At 40.1% G+C, this 17,136-nt stretch overlaps 2 protein-coding genes across 4 annotated transcripts; both read left to right on the top strand.

The window, feature by feature from the left end:
- The first annotated feature begins 4,255 nt into the window (after positions 1–4,255).
- On the top strand, positions 4,256–10,963 carry LOC117445875 (uncharacterized). Of its 3 annotated transcripts, none has more exons than XM_034081792.1 (10): positions 4,256–4,361; positions 5,074–5,175; positions 5,275–5,415; positions 5,597–5,718; positions 6,002–6,138; positions 6,234–6,327; positions 6,803–7,132; positions 7,218–7,386; positions 7,705–7,832; positions 8,128–10,963. In XM_034081792.1, exons 2-10 carry the CDS (start codon positions 5,082–5,084, stop codon positions 8,449–8,451), a joined length of 1,539 nt encoding a protein of 512 aa, XP_033937683.1. In that variant the 5' UTR covers positions 4,256–4,361; positions 5,074–5,081; the 3' UTR covers positions 8,452–10,963. The 3 variants fall into 3 exon arrangements, with proteins under 3 accessions (XP_033937683.1, XP_033937682.1, XP_033937684.1); XM_034081791.1 differs by lacking the exon at positions 4,256–4,361 and adding an exon at positions 4,369–4,686; XM_034081793.1 differs by lacking the exons at positions 4,256–4,361; positions 5,275–5,415 and adding an exon at positions 4,369–4,686 and having other exon boundaries at positions 5,585–5,718.
- A 499-nt stretch (positions 10,964–11,462) lies between these two features.
- Positions 11,463–15,042, top strand: LOC117445310 (tubulin beta-4B chain). Its single transcript, XM_034080869.1, has 4 exons — positions 11,463–11,585; positions 13,414–13,522; positions 13,636–13,746; positions 13,837–15,042. The coding sequence occupies exons 1-4, from the start codon at positions 11,529–11,531 to the stop codon at positions 14,898–14,900; spliced, it is 1,341 nt and encodes a 446-aa protein (XP_033936760.1). The 5' UTR covers positions 11,463–11,528; the 3' UTR covers positions 14,901–15,042.
- The last annotated feature ends 2,094 nt before the right edge of the window (positions 15,043–17,136 follow it).

Here is a 17,136-nt window from a genome sequence, read left to right on the forward strand (position 1 = left end):
ACTCGTGACAGCAACATGACACTACAGTTCGCGGATCCCACCCACTCATGAAAGTACATTCAGGGTTAAACTCAGATTTTATCAGGATTATTTGCCTTTATACATTTTTGATCGTTGTCATAACATTTAAAGGTAATAACATCAAAGAATATTATGTTATTTACCTAATCATTTATTTTGTACCCACGAATCCAATTTTATCAACTCAATTTAAAACCTATTTTTGTTTCATTTTAACAATATTTTAATCTAACTTGATACAGCATCTGTAGCCTTTGATGGTAAACATCTATAGATTTATGGAGTGGATTAATATGCCCTTCCTTTTGATAAATAATAATAACAGCACCTGAATAACAAAAAGTAAAAAGGTAATATGTACATTAGAACAACATTGGATTTATGTGACATCCCCTTTTGTAATTGACAAAAACGTGTTTGAAATTAGGCAGGGATAAGTATTCATTCCGGTGCCATTATTATCTTGGAGCAGATGAATTTTTTTTGCCATTACTGATCAACATTGGACAACTTTGTCAATGTTGATCTTTGACATAACGCAAAAACGTGTGGGTGATGAAGCGAGTGACAAATTATATTTTAAACTTGCAAAATGTTTAAACGCAGTTTTGCAAAAAATACTCTACAAATGTGTTATACTATCAAGTATATCCGAGTCAGGTATTGTCGTTATGCAACACAGGAAATCCGTGTATCTACCGTCCAATTGTTTTTCTTTATTAAACACGTAAACGGAAGAGCGTTTGAGAGGCCTTTTTGCTTTTTACCTTACTAAATGGACTAATGGTCATTGGAGCGAGGGGCGGGGCCAAACTCACGGAAGTGATTTCAAAACAAAAGCGGTGATAATATTATAAACAAAGGGAAACAAGGTGAATTTAGCGATCACAACGAAAACGGCCAAGACACATATTGAGCCCAGAAAATGGATGTTATAAGGGCTGTAAATATAATAAGCCTCTGTCTAAAATGGACAACATTGTTAGGAGATTTAAACTATACAGCGATTCTGCACTGCGGTCAACTCCAAATCAGCTGCTCATCATTCCTGCTATATTTGACGAGTGATACAAATATGTTTTACCACAAGTTCTTAAGAAAACTGACACTGTTGGACTCGGTTCTAGTTTGACTTCTACCAGAAATAAAATGAAGTACTTTTGCTGTGCACTTGTCTGTCAAAGTCCCCTCCATAGTACATAATGCATGTTTTTCTGCTATATTTGATGAATGATAAAAATATAATTTTACCATTAGTTCTTAATGAAATTGATACTGTTTGACTTTGTATTAGTTAGCCTACTACTTACAATACATTGAAGTACTTTTACTGTGTATTGTTTGAGGAATACTCTGTCAAAGTCCCCTGCTGAGAACAAAATCAAGCCACTTCTGCTAAGTTTGATGAGGGAATTCTTTTTTGTCCTTAGTTCTTCGTGAGATTGATCCTGTTGGACTCAATACTAGTGAAACTACCCCCACAAGTACTATGAAGTACTTACTGTGTACTTTTCCAGTACTCCTCTCATCTGTCAATGTTCCTTCCTGAGAACAAGAATGCATGTTTCTCTGCTATTTTGAATAAACGTTAAAAAAAACTTTCTTCATGAGACTGATATTGTTAGATAGAGTATTTTAAGAGGATGGTAGACTTGATATCAGCAATACTTCCAGTCAGTACTCCGGCAGCAGCATTTGTACGCCTTGGAAAGTCTATAGAGTCTGGCCTGGATAGCTGGTCTATCCTTCAGCACACTGATACGCTCAGTCACTCTTGTTGGCCTCTTATGATGCTGCTGTCTTTTAAAATATGATTATTTCTCTGCTCCTACTGTAGTTCATTCCTCGCAGATTCTTCCATCAGTCCCAGTCATTGCATGTCAGTCAGTATAGAGCTTTGAAAAATGTGTCCAATTCAACAAAATGTTTTTTTGTGAGTGAAGGCCAGAGCTAAATTATAGATTGTTTGATTGTGTAATTACAAGGTGAGAGAAAATAAATCCACACCCTCCTATGAAATGTATTTTATTTCCTTTTCCATGTTATACTTATACTTACTTTTGCATTATAACATTTGCATGTTGAACTACATGATATAGCTTCCCCAGCCTCAAGGAAATACAATAAAATAAATGGATTCATAATTTTTTTTAAATGATAACAATTTATAAATTAATAATGTTGTGTGCAAACATTTCAAATTTAAATATAAAATGAAAAATAAGTTTACTTTTGAAATTATTTCTCACAAAAACCTTTCTAAATGATAGTAAACTATTTAAAAAGTGTTGGTCAATATACGTTTTTCTGCCTAAAATAGTTGAAATTGAACGTAAACTGTATCAAACACCACATCCATGGCAATTAACCAATGTTTGCCCGCTATTTAAATTGACTTTGGTTAGTTAATACAAATATTGATATTAGGCTACATATATAATTGATGCAGTCTTTCTGAACACTTTTTCTTTTTAAATACTGAAGAATATTTTTAAATGTTCTGCACAGAGAGTGCCCTAACTTACAGCAGTTGAAAAGATTTGTGAAAGGATAAATTCTTCATGGGCTTCAATGGCTTGTATTATCCTCAGATAGTGGTTTGTTTAAATAACTACTGACATTTTAATAAATATTGCAAAAAAGCGCTCCAAAAAAGGCATATATAACCTGGCCGGCTTAACCAGTGTGTAATTCTTCAAGCACCACAAGATTCAGAGTTTATAAAGTACAATTCTGGGCCATTGATTGTGTCATTTCTCCAGACACATACGGTAAAAATGCCTGTTTTGAAGCTTTAAAATGGTGCAGGAAAAGGACTTTATATTGTACTTAAAGACAGGGCTATTCAGTTAAGAGAAGAGAAAAAGGAAAGCAAATTGTTATAATGGGTGATGTAACATTAATCAAATCAAGTTTTATTTATATAGCACATTTATAAACGATTTTTGGTCGAGCCAAAGTGCTGTACATATAATAAAAATAGCCTACAGTAAAGACACTTTACAGCTAATACAACAACACAGATTGTTCAGAATAGCAGTATGAGAAAAACGACACCCTCTATCCTTAGACCCTCACATCGTACAAGGAAAAACTTCCGGAGAAAACCCACAGTTTAAGGAGAACATGGGAGAAACCTCAGGGAGAGCAACAGAGGAGGGATCCCTCTCCCAGGACGGACAGACGTGCAATCGATGCCGTGTGTAACTCCAAGAGATAATACATTTACAACATAGACCAAATGTTTGGAAATGCATGTTTCTGTAATAAGAAGATGAATCTACGAAGATGTCAACTACAACAAGATTAATGACATACATAATATGAGGTCCTTGGCACTGTGTGATCATGGGGCATCACCCTTACAGCATCAGGACAATATCATATGGAGTCAGACACTGGAAGTGTGCTGGAGGCGTTGTCTGGGACTGATGGAAGGATGAGGCTGATGAGACTGAAGAATCTGTGACGAACTAGCGGATGAGAAATAATCATTAAAAGACAGCATCATCAAGAGGCCAACAAGAGTGACAGAGTGTGTCATTGTGAAGTCTACCATCCTCTTAAAAATACTCTGTCCAACAATATCAGTCTCATGAAGAAAGTTTTTTTAACGCTTATTCAAAATAGCAGAGAAACATGAATTCTTGTTCTCAGGAGGGAACATTGACAGAGGATTGTTGGAAAAGTACATAGTAAGTACTTCGCAGTCTTGTACTGCGGTCAAGCCAGCCTCCACTTGGGAAAACACAGTCAAGCCAGCCCGCACGTGATATTGGGGTGCGCGAATATTAGAAGCATTACGGTAAAATCCCAGCGCTTACTCGGTCAATATAAAAACAAACCAAACATATTAAATTAAGAAATATGTACTATATAATGTGATCAATAATTATTTAAAACAAACTACGTATAACTACCACGAGTAAATGTAAAATGTAAGGAGTTTCAAAATAAAAGTCCTTTGAAATCTCATATTGAAATCTCATATGAGCTATCAGCCCTGTGTTTAGATAAGAATAAAACGAAATCTCTCCCTGATCCAAGACTCATCTCACTGCAGGGTGATAGAAGGACACCCCATCTACTCACCCAGAAAAAATCAGGACATTCTGATGTGGAGTTTCAAAATAAAAGACCTTTCTTTTATTTCAAAGGTCTTTTATTTTGAAACTCCACATCAGAATGTCTGGGTTTTGTGTGTGTGTTAGTCTAACAGAGATATGGTGGATCGTGGAGTCGACGGTCGCTTAACTACTAGCATTATTAGCTTTCAATTAGCAACCACGGCGCTCCCCTGTGTGTGTGAGACGGTGGGAGGGAAACGAATGTGGACTATTGTAAGCTTTATTTCTCTAAGCTATTAACTTTATAACGCTGCTTTGTCACATGTTCACCTATTTATCCCACCGTCCCGGGGCTTGCGGACCGATGTTAGCCGCGTTTCATTATGGGGTGTTTCCGCCATGTTGGAAGTTAGAGTTATAAACCGCTATCACTGTGTGTCCTCGTGGAGTCGACGGTCGCTTTACTACTAGCATTATTAGCTTGCAATTAGCAACCACCCAACAGCAACCTCCTACTGAAGCAGAGAACGAATGCGAGTGAACACTGCGGCGCTCTCCTATATATGTGACGGGGGGAGGGAAACGATTGTGGACTATTGTAAGCTTTATTTATCTAAGCTATTAACTTTATAACGCTGCTTTGTCACATGTTCACCTATTTCCCCGCCGTCCCGTAATTAAGCAGATTAGCACAAAAATCCCAGCAGTCATGCATTCCCTGACGTGAGCCCAGCGGTCCTCTTCTAGTTCCTAGCTTAAACATGCTGATATAGTACAATCAACTTTATAACCAAGTGTATTTTAGATAATTGTAGCTAAATAACCAGTTATATTATCTTAGCTAACTATAACAAATATGCAGGCTGTTTTTATAAGTTGTATGCTTCATAGTATGGTTTGTACATACAGTATGTATTATATATGTGTGTCTGTATTTATATACATATATATATGTATGATAATATAAGTCATTTTCCCTTTGAAGGTGGTGACATGCTGGTTCCTGTCGAATACAAGAGTGTGAGCAAATGGGTCAGGGTACCAAAAGTAGAGGATGTCTACATTTACTCTGAGTTCTTACAAGGAGGTAATTAAAGTGTGTTGCATCATGGTTGCTTTCAAGAGTTTCAGTGTTGTATGTTTATCTTGTGAGTTATGATATGGTCCAAATTATCCTTTGTTTCAGTGCTGGCAAAATTCAATTTGCCAGGTTTGACTTCCTTGATGCTAAAGGATTCTACAGGAGTGGAAGTGGATTCTGACATCTTTGATGAGCTTTTGAATTCATCTCGGGTGTCTTTCAAGGCCTTCACTGAAGAATGCAATGGTAATAAAATGTTATAATAAACGTTATAATTTGAAGTGTGTGTGTGTGTGTGTGTGTGTGTGTGTGTGTGTGTGTGTGTGTGTGTGTGTGTGTGTGTGTGTGTGTGTGTGTGTGTGTGTGTGTGTGTGTGTGTGTGTGTGTGTGTGTGTGTGTGTGTGTGATGTTGAAGAGTCTTCTTCAGAGGGATCATTCTTATCTGATGGGTCATCATCAAGCTCGGACTCAACAATAAGACTAGAATCTACCAAAGCTTGGAAAAGACAGCTGATTGAAGGACCCCCTGACAGCAGCAGTGCAAGAGATGTAAGTTATCTGGTGTGTTTTAACTGATGCTGCACATAATTCATAATTATTTGTACCAATAGTAAGTGTCTTAAAAAAACAAGGGAAATTCCCATGAAATGCTCAAATGGAATGTTCTGTGTGAAAGGGGCAAGATGCCAGTGAGGAAAGCTGTGTATCCAATATCCATTTTTCCTAAAACGCTGTTTTCAGCCCTGATTTATTGTTACGAACCGACATTAATATATGTCCTTGTTAGCTAGGTGACATGTTTGTGCTGAATGCTAGGCAATTGTTGTTTCAGATTGTCAACGCAGCCCTGCATTCAAAGCCAGGTGGTGACCAAGTCATCAAGGAATATGAGAAAAAAAAGAGTCTTTGTGATGGTACAAGAAGAAAAGTGATCAATATACTTGTGGCAGACATGGTAGAGAGCCATGGGTAAGTATTGTATGCTTAACATCTTGTTTTGATTTGATACATTTTCTTCATTTTCTGTCTTTATAAATATTTGTAATACATTTGTTTCTTCTCAGGAGGATCCCTCCAGTCCATGTCCGCATTACCTACGCACTTGGCATTACAACGTTGTTCCCAAATTTAAAAGACCCCGATTCAAAGAATGGTTATGTAAGTATTGATATTAATATGCTTTTGTTTTTAAAGCTAATATATTACTTTCTGCTATAATAATACATTTTATTTCTATAGCGCTTTTCTTGAACCCAAAGACGCTTTACGTTTAGGAGGGAGGGTAGACAAACAAAACAAAAAACCACAAAGAAACAAAACAAAAGCAGTCAGGAGGAAGTTGGTTGAGGGGGGGGGGGGGCTTATAGATACAGAGTTGAAGAGGTGGGTTTTGAGTCGGGACTGGAACAGGGTGAGGGACTCAGACTCACGGAGGTCTTGGGGGAGGGAGTTCCAGAGCTGTAGATGATGAAGAGGAGGGGGCCGAGTGTTTAAGTAACAGTTGAATTATTTAACCCATAACCATGCCACAGCTCTTACATGCATTAAATCTAACACACATGACACAGGTCATGTTTAGGATAATTCCTTGATCTTAACCAGGTGATGGATTAACTTTTAATTAAATCAACAGGAGCATTTCTATGATCACCAGAGTGGTTCTGGTTACCTGGCATGGAGGCTGAAAACTGTGCAGCGCAACTCGGCTCAAGAAATCGAGAAATCCAAGGTCTCTTTTCAAGTCGGACCTAAGACTCATCACAGCATGCATTCACCTGTGAGGCAGTTATCAGGTGATGAATGCAATGAAGCTATGTCGGTGATGAGGCACTCAAGTGACATAACCCTGGTCCAAGACAAAATGAAGGCAACATTTCAGCAAAGACAAAAGGTTGTTCAAGACCGAGCCACAGCCTCCACTGTCCTAGACCTTTTTCCAAGATTCCTGGACACATCAGGCTTGGTAAGAAATAACGACTTTTTAAAAGCTTTGTGGTAGTTCATTTTGCTCACTAATGTAGTTTTCCCTGTCATGTTTTGTGTTTAAGATTGAACAAGACTTCACTATGCTCTTTGGCAAGGAAGTCTCTGGTAAATTTCTTGCGAAATGGCCAACGTTCTTCAAACCGAGGATCATTGCAGATTGCAAAAATCTTCCTGGAAGTTTGCACGTGGATGAGCTTCTTTTGTCTGCACAACAAGAATCTGATGATGGTGGTAAGTGTAAATTGGTGTCTTCAGTGTTCCCTATCTAATCTAAAGTATTGGACTATACCAGAGCTTTTCGTGTTTTGGCTGCTTTGCTCCATATCCCATGTACTTAACATAACTGCTGGCCAGTTTTTTTATACAATATTAAATTAATGCGATATGGAAATCAACTTCTGGGGAGACTCAGGTCCATCTATTATCAATCATTATTCTAAAAACACAACATATAAAGCATCAATGATCTGTGAAAAATAGGCTCAAACATGAGATAATATTGGTAAAGTCATTCAAGTAATTGAAATGGTGTAAATTATTTGTCTGTAGTATGGGACTGTGAGGTGGCTGCCATCCTTCTGCTTCTTCACCTGTTGCCGCCAACATCCAAGGGCAAGAAGTCACCAGTCAAGATTAGTGCAAAGGATGCTGCTGGCCGCCTGGTGAAGTTCTTAAGGGTATGTTCTTTCGAAACGTTTTTAATATATATTTCCATTTAGAAAACAACAGATGTTTGATTGTAAAGATCTGATAGTAATTTTGAAGTGGCTTGACATGTTGCAGATTTTTTTTAAATGTTCAGACCGGGTTGGTGTTTTACAACACGGGAGCAGCTTTTGTCCTAATTTGAAAGTAATTGTGAAAGGAAAAAATAATTGTGCTCTTCCAGTCATTTGAAGATTTTATCCTAATTCTTCTCCAAATTCCAAGTTCTGTTCCTTGTGATTCATTCGCTGTCTCTTTTTCTCTCAGGTCGGGAAAAGCATTGAGACCTTCCTCAAGGACACTGGCCCTGCTCAGCCGTTTCTCCTGTGTGTTGGAGAAAGAAACGACAGCATCCAACATTTCTACATCGTCATGGACCAAAAGGCCATTCCTTGTAAGACGCAGACTGGAGTTGCTGCCTTTGACGAGCTCTTCAAGGCACATTTTGCTTTTGCTGTGTCTTATGATGAAGCACTATGCAACTTCTACACATTCATCCAGACAACCGTGTATGGCATTGATGTTGGAAGTGTGAAGGAAAGTCCTCGAGTCAAGGAAATTAGAGCAAGACTTCTTCACAGTTCAGTTTGAAAGGCAGTCCTTTCTGACTTGAACTAATGTTTACATGTTACATTTGCAAGGTACACCACATAAACTGTTCAGTGTTATTTAGACATTTGAAGTTTCAGCATGGTTTGTACCCAGGAAGGTCTTTGCGTTTGCACTGTGGAGAGCTTGGATGTGTATTTGTGTTTTGCACATACTCTGGTTACAAGCGGCACCTATCTCGAGCACATGAACACAGTGTTGATCCAGATGTCGCCAGCCATGTTGAGTTTGAACCTGGAGCTTCTGTTGGAGCTTCTGTTTCACAGTCAGTTAATGTGGATTCTCCTGTGATGGTCACTACACACATCCCGATGGAGAAAAAGAAATTACTAGACATGTGCAGCTCAGTTATTGCTCAAGTACAAGCATCAGGAGTTCCTGAAAGTACTGTGCAATGTTTAGTTGGTTCGATGGAGGAACTGGTTAAGGACATCCATGCCCATGCAAAAGAAGCTGTTGTTGAATGTTTGTCATCTGAAGCATCTAAAGAAACCCTAGAAAAAGTTGAGAATTGTTTTGATCAGCTTGGGAATCCTTTTTCATGTCTTAACACAGAATCTAAACGGATGAGGCATTTTGAGGAGAAATGGAAAATAGTTCAACCTGTCGAGTATATTCTTGGTGTGCGTTTTGATACACGCAGAGATAAAACAACAGGACTATACAGGCAAGTTCCTGTCAATGATAAGTTCATGTATGTACCCATCATGGGGTCTCTTTCATCTATGTTTAAGAACACGGAACTTTGTAACAGTTTTCAAAGAGCTAAACAACACCAGGAGGGCTTTTACAGAGATGTAAACGATGGCGCGTACTTCAGGAACCACTGTTTATTCTCACAACAAGAGCATGCTATGCAGATACAGCTCTACTATGATGATTTTGAGACCGCTAATCCATTAGGCTCAAAAAAGGGTGTGCACAAACTTGGCTGTGTTTATTTTATTTTGAGAAATTTCCCTCTTGTATCTCTCTTTCACTCAGAAGACTTAAAGCAATATGGGTTTGACGCTATTCTCAAGCCACTTCTCGACGATTTAAAGATTTTAGAAGTTGAAGGAATGCAGGTGCCTTTTTCAACCACACCTGTGAAATGTTCAGTGTTTCAGGTTACAGGTGACAACTTGGCTATAAATGGCCTTTTTGGTTTTGTTGAATCATTTAGTGCAAAGTACTGTTGTCGTTTTTGTTTAACTGAAAAGGGAGAGATGCAATCAGTTTTCAGTGAAGATCATCCAGGTTTAACTTTACGTTCTAAAGCCCTTCATTCAGAACACTGTGCTGCCATTCAACAAAATCCTGCTTTGGCCTCAACATTTGGTGTTAAAAAAACCTGTCCACTCAATTCCCTACGGCTATTCCATACTACAGACAACTACGCAGTAGATATAATGCATGATTTACTGGAAGGAGTGGTGCAGTATGAGTTGAAGCTTGTGTTTCAGTACCTGATAAGGAACTTTATATCCAGAAGTTCATTGTCAGAGAGAATCACGAGCTTCAATTATGGATTTACACAGAGGAAAAACAGGCCAAGTGGACTAAAACTGGATGATGATGATGATGGCAACAATCTTGGCCTTAATGCTGTTCAGTCCTGGTGTCTTTTGCGCAATACCCCATTGATGTTTGGAGATTTAGTTAGCAGGAATTATAGCTGCTGGAACTTGCTGCTCCTCTTAGTACAGATTGTGAACATTGTCTTTTCACCCATTGTAACCCATGGTATGACCTGCTATCTGAAACATCTTATTTTTGATCATCATACACTTTTTAAATCTCTGTTTCCAGAACGAAATTTGATTCCCAAGCACCACCATATGATACATTACCCAAGCTGTATTAGAAAGATTGGGCCACTAATACACATGTGGTGCATGAGGTTTGAAGGCAAGCACACATTTTTCAAAACGTCTGTAAAGAACTTTAAAAAATATCACAAAAACACTGGCAAAGAGACATCAGAATCAGTTGGCTTTTCATTTTGATAACTTTTATTTTAAAAGATTCCAATTTGGCCCCATTACTGAAGTCTTGGTCAGCAGTTTGGAGGGCAGTGAGGTGCTGCATGAAACTTTTGATATGTCTTGTATTGTTCCCACAACTTCCTGGGTCAAAAGCTATGGCACAGAGTACCAGCCTGGGATGTATGTATGTTCTGGTGTTGAAAATGAGATGCCTTTGTTCAACAGGATTGTCAGTGTGATTGTTAAAGAGGACAATGCTTATCTTCTAACTTGTAAAGTCTCAACAACATATTTTGATGATCACTTAAATGCATTTAGTATCGAGGAGAAAAGCGATGTATTCACACTGATCTGTGTAGATGACCTGCCATACTACAGACCATATGATAGGTAATTTTCAAATGACACTGATGGCCAAATGTTTATTGTCCCATACTGTAATTTTGTGTCACTCCATGCTGAACTGTTGTAGGTTTATGAATGTAATTGTGGTGTACTTGCCTTGTAATACAAACTATTTTTTTTAATTTGTTGTCTTGTATTTTTTGTAAAGTGGGTTATGGGGTTTTGGCTGGGAGGGATTGGATCTTCACAACATTCTACACTCTCAAGTGTTACATTTTGTAACACCCAATAGTGTTACTAAATTGAGATCCAGTGTAGTCTGGTAGTGTTGATTCTTTAACACTGACACTAGTGTAGAGTAATATTAACACTACTGCGTGTTGGCCAGTGTTGATTTTCAACTCGTTTCAGTGTTCCTTTAACTACAAGTGAGTGTTAAAATATTAACACTTTCGAAAGTGTTAATTTTACACTGACAAGAGTGGACGCATATACACACTTTTCTGGTGTTAAATTCAACACCGTGTTAATTTAACACTGGCATTTTTGCTGTGTAGCTTTGATTGGTTTACATTTCTGTCTGTTAAAGACACGTTCGTAATCAGCCAATAGATATTCGAGTTGAGGAGAGAATGGGCGGGCCTAGTTGTTGTATAAATCCGAGGTAGGAGCCGATGAGCTGCACTCTGCACATAGAGAAAGGCGCAGTCGTACATTCAGACTTTTACCCCACATCGGAAAAAAAAAATGAGGGAAATTGTGCATCTTCAAGCCGGCCAGTGCGGCAACCAGATCGGTGCTAAGGTAAGTCCACTTGTATTCGCCCTGAGGGAGTAATTTACATTCAGAAATATCGTGTTCTCTCCTCTGGGAGCCGGTGCTTTGTGCTCTTTCGGGTGGGGCGCCGCAAGGGGGTGAAACGTTAGGACGATTCTAAGGGCCCGTGACTGACAGCTCTGACAAGTTTTTCATTTTGAACTCAGCTTTTCTAGTTTTAGAAGGTTAAACTTACATTTATTCACTGTCTTGACAACTTAAACATTTTTGTCACATTGACTCAACTTGCCTTAGCAAGTAATCAGTTGAAACAAAAGAAAAAGGCGGGAAGGCAGGTTTGAGAGCTACAGAACAAAATGTATGCTTCCACATTTGAGTTTAAAAAAAAAACCTCCTCCCTAAACTGAATGCAATGTTTAAGCATGGATGTAATCAACTGGTATATCCTAAAGATGTCATGTTTTAAGTAAGGATAATCTCAACAAATTAACGAAATGACTCCCAATATTAATTGAAATGCTTTTATGGATTTAGAAAATGATTTTATTGATTTAAAAAATAGTTGTATTGATTTAAATTGACATGCATCCGCTAAGAAAAATAGTCCGTTATTACCGTTTGAACTAACGTAGCAACGGGCGGCAGGAACTGCTTCGATAGCGTTTTTGAGGAGCTTTCTGATTACAGATTTGAAAACATCGCTGCTTGCTTTAAAAGTAGCACAATTCATGATGTCAAACCTTTGAAAGTATCTAGATATCCCTGCCCTAATGCCAAAGGAACTGCACACTGAATATGTGTCGCCGTTTGATGTATATGTCTGGACCGCTGCGTAAAAAGGAGGGTTTCTGCCCGTTACTTCTCCGCTGTTTTCTTGTCCCTCTTGTCTTTTTCTTTTCTTCACTGGGGACTCATCAGCCACTAACAATTCCTCCAAATTACTGTGCTCTCCAAATATATTAAAATGAATGTTAAAATCCTCCATGTTGCTATCACACGCCAGCAGAAAACTAAAGACAATCAGACAGTTTGCTTGCTTTTCAAACTGTTACATTTGAAAAACAGTTAGAGCGTCTCTTGTCAGTTTGAAAAGCCAACGGACATCAGATGGAGCGTACTTGTGAACATTGCAATTAAATGTTTAATAGAACGAATCAAGGGCGGTAAAATGTCAGCTTCTTGACTAATAAAATGATTTTCGCCATTTGATAAAACATGTTTTGACATAAATATTGATTCTGTCCGTCCGCTTGTTGCTTGCAAACACCGCTTTCTCACTAGTGTTCCTTCGGCAGCCGTTACTGCAATGCGTAAAAAGGAAGTGAGTAGGCTACTGAAAAAAAGAAAAGCACTACAAACTAGTAACTTTGTATTAAAACTACAATGACGTTGGTAGTTGAAACGTAATTTTCTTCTTTTCTTTTTCTTTTTTACAACAGGCACGTCTAAATCAGGCTTACTGGGTTATGCCATACCGAGCTGCGTCGTGCTTTTGCATGAAGCAGGCTTGGTGGTACAGTGTCGAGTGGAATTTTTCAAATTCATAACCCGTGAGTTGCAGCCAATAAGGGATTAGGGCGCGCGTGTCGAAGTCGGCACAGGTGGGACAAATAGGTTCATCCACGACAATTGATCAACGTTTAGAACAGGCTGATAAATACACAGGTAACTGTAAATAAAATGGACGAATCAGAAACCGGTTTATTGCCAAGTGGGTTAACACATACGAGGAATGTGTCTTGATGTTATGGTGCATACATTTACATGCATGAAAATAAAACAAACATTGGAACTGGTTGTTGAAAGTCATTTTGGTTGGAAGAAATAGCTAACTGTATTTGTTTGTGTCCTATAGTTTTGGGAGGTGATCAGTGATGAACACGGTATTGACCCAACTGGTACATACCACGGTGACAGTGACCTGCAGCTGGAGAGGATCAATGTCTACTACAATGAGGCCTCGGGTAGGTTCTAAACAGCCATGCTTTCTTATTGGCTATTATGTAAAAAAAAAAAAAACATGTGAAAGAATCTTAATTTTAGCCATGTTCCCTTACTTCTAACCTGTGGTTTCTAGGTGGTAAATATGTGCCCCGTGCTGTGCTGGTTGATCTTGAGCCAGGCACCATGGACTCAGTAAGGTCTGGACCTTTTGGCCAGATCTTCAGACCAGACAACTTTGTGTTTGGTAAGTGATATTTATTAGGATTGTTCAGAGCATGGCAACTGATTGTTCACACGGAATGCAGCATCTTCATTTATGATTCTTGTCTTGCAGGCCAGAGTGGTGCTGGCAACAACTGGGCCAAAGGTCACTACACAGAGGGTGCAGAGCTGGTGGACTCTGTCCTGGATGTTGTGAGGAAGGAGGCAGAGAGCTGTGACTGCCTTCAGGGCTTCCAGCTCACACACTCCCTGGGTGGTGGTACGGGCTCTGGTATGGGAACCCTGATGATCAGCAAGATCCGTGAAGAGTACCCTGACCGCATCATGAACACTTTCAGCGTGGTGCCTTCCCCCAAAGTATCAGATACTGTTGTTGAGCCCTACAACGCCACACTATCAGTCCACCAGCTTGTAGAAAACACAGATGAGACCTTCTGCATTGACAACGAGGCCCTGTATGACATCTGTTTCCGCACACTCAAGCTCACAACCCCTACTTACGGTGACCTGAATCACTTGGTCTCTGCAACCATGAGCGGCGTCACCACATGCCTCAGGTTCCCTGGACAGCTCAACGCTGACCTGCGTAAGCTTGCTGTAAACATGGTGCCATTCCCCCGTCTGCACTTCTTCATGCCAGGCTTCGCCCCCCTCACAAGCAGAGGCAGCCAGCAGTACAGATCCCTTACTGTGCCCGAGCTCACCCAGCAAATGTTTGACGCCAAGAACATGATGGCTGCCTGCGATCCACGTCACGGCCGCTACCTGACAGTGGCTGCCATCTTCCGTGGCCGCATGTCAATGAAGGAGGTTGACGAGCAGATGCTGAACGTGCAGAACAAGAACAGCAGCTACTTCGTTGAATGGATCCCCAACAACGTGAAGACCGCTGTCTGCGACATTCCTCCCCGTGGCCTCAAGATGGCTGCTACCTTTATTGGAAACAGCACTGCCATCCAGGAGCTGTTCAAGCGCATCTCTGAGCAGTTCACAGCTATGTTCAGGAGGAAGGCCTTCCTCCACTGGTACACCGGTGAAGGTATGGATGAGATGGAGTTCACTGAGGCTGAGAGCAACATGAATGACTTGGTGTCAGAGTACCAGCAGTACCAGGATGCCACTGCTGAGGAGGAGGGAGACTTTGAAGAGGAGGGGGAGGAAGAAGATCTGGCCTAAAATCCCTTTTCAAAAATCCAAATGTAAGATTTGAAGTTCTGCCACATTCAGTGTTCTGTCTGATAATGTTGGCTTAAGATGGAATGTTGTCTCAGTGTTCTGTCTGCTTTTACGTTTGAATAAAATGTAATGTTCCAAGATCTTTCAGTGTTCTGGCTGCTGTTCCAGTTAATATATTAATCTGCAAGTGTAGCTGCTTACTATTTTCTCCCGAAATTAACAAATGCACTCAAATGTAGGTTCAAAGATATCAACTGTGTATATATGATAATACCATACATGAGCTCATTTTTGTTGTCACAAATATGCTTAATAAAGGAAATACACAAGCAGAACATGACACGAGAACAATGCCAGATCACATGCTGCAGCATAAACAATGGCTTCCTCGTGACCATTCCAAAGGCTGAAATTATCCTTACACAACGTATCATAGTTGTCAGTAGTCATGTGAATAATACAGATTTCTATAGTTAATTACCGATCCGACACGTTTCTACCATGTTTCTACACACTTTTAAAAGATATATGAAGTCATTTACATATTGCAGGCAGCTCACTCCTGCAGGTAGTGGCAAAGGTCACTAGATGGCAGTGTTGGCTAAGTAGGTTGATGCTGAGGGCCAGCGCCAGCAGAGTCCAGCCGCATCCTTTCTTCACCTGGCCCACCAAGCCCTGCTTCTCTCCAAAGCGTGATATGAAACCATTCTGTCAGAAGCAAAAGAGTAGATGAAAGTTTACAATTAAAAGTTTACATTTCACTACAATCTTTACTGTGATATTTAGATTTCCTGTTCAAAGGATACACCATTAGGATCCCATCAAGAACAGTATTTAGGGAGGATTTGCTTCATGGCGTAAGAGAGCAATCACATAACGTTCAGCGTTGCCGTTGGGCGTGAACTTATTTGGATCAGTGTTTCTGTAAAAGTGCAAATGGTGGCTCATTACAAACCACACACAGTGCGTCGATGTCCTCCATCGAACATTATGGAAGTACAGTGGAGGAAATAAGTATTTGATCCCTTGCAGATTTTGTATGTTTGCCCACTTACAAATAAAACAGTCCAGAAATTGACTTTATATAAAAGATACAAATTGATTTGCATTTAACTGTGGGAAATAAGTATTTGATGCCCTTGCAAAACATGTAGGCTACTTGGTGAAGAAACCCTTGTTGGACAGCACAGAGGTCAGACACTTCTTGTAGTTGGTCACCAGTTCTGTGCACATCTCAGGAAGGATTTTTGTCTACTCCTCTGAAGAGCCTCTCCAAATCCTGAAGGTTTTGAGCAGGGGCGTCGCCTGGACCTGAAAACATTCGTGGCTTAGTCCACAGTGGCGGCGGCCGCGGCGCTGCAGTGGAATTTTCTACTGCAACACTCCCCACACGCACACACACAGTACACCCGCGAATGTTACAATGAAGGCTCGATAATCAGCTTACGGCATATAGGCATGGCTAAAGTGCTACTTTTTATGAGTGGGGAGCGGACCTCACCAAAAAAAATCAATCTGGTGCACTTTGAGAGCAACATTAAGAGATCTATGGATACATCTCTCAACACCCATATGAAACAGAACTGGAAACAGATTTTCTTTTTCTTTATGGATATTTTACAAATCACTCCCCTTTTAAACTCTATTCTTGTTTTACTGTCATATTTCATAACTGTTTTTCCTTTATTCTCTTATTGTTTTTATAACTATAATGATCATATGGTGGGGGGGGGGGTCTGTGTGTGTGTCTGTGGGCTGTGTGTGTGTGTGTGTGTGTGTGTGTGTGTGTGTGTGTGTGTGTGTGTGTGTGTGTGTGTGTGTGTGTGTGTGTGTGGGGACATATACTTTTTTTTAATCATGTATATTATTTTTTTCTCAGGTACCTGGCAACCGGTGACTCATACAGGACCATAGCATTCAGCTATTGGGTCGGGCATGCAACTGTGGCTGTCATTGTCAGGGAGGTTGCGGGTGCCATCTGGACCGCCCTGGTTGAGGAAACCATGCCGGTACCACAGACCGAGGACTGGAGAGCCATCGCTGCTGGGTTCCAGGAGCGCTGGAACTTTCCGAATTGCGTTGGTGCCATTGATGGGAAGCACGTGGTGATCCAGGCTCCGGCAAATTCTGGGTCCCTGTACTTCAACTATCAGTCCACCCACTCCTTGGTACTGCTGGCTGTCGTGGATGCCCAGTACCTCTTCAGGGTAGTGGATGTTGGAGGCTTTGGAAGGAG

The sequence above is a fragment of the Pseudochaenichthys georgianus genome, chromosome 4, assembly GCF_902827115.2.
Source record: "Pseudochaenichthys georgianus chromosome 4, fPseGeo1.2, whole genome shotgun sequence".
In the NCBI taxonomy this organism is placed as follows: domain Eukaryota; kingdom Metazoa; phylum Chordata; class Actinopteri; order Perciformes; family Channichthyidae; genus Pseudochaenichthys; species Pseudochaenichthys georgianus.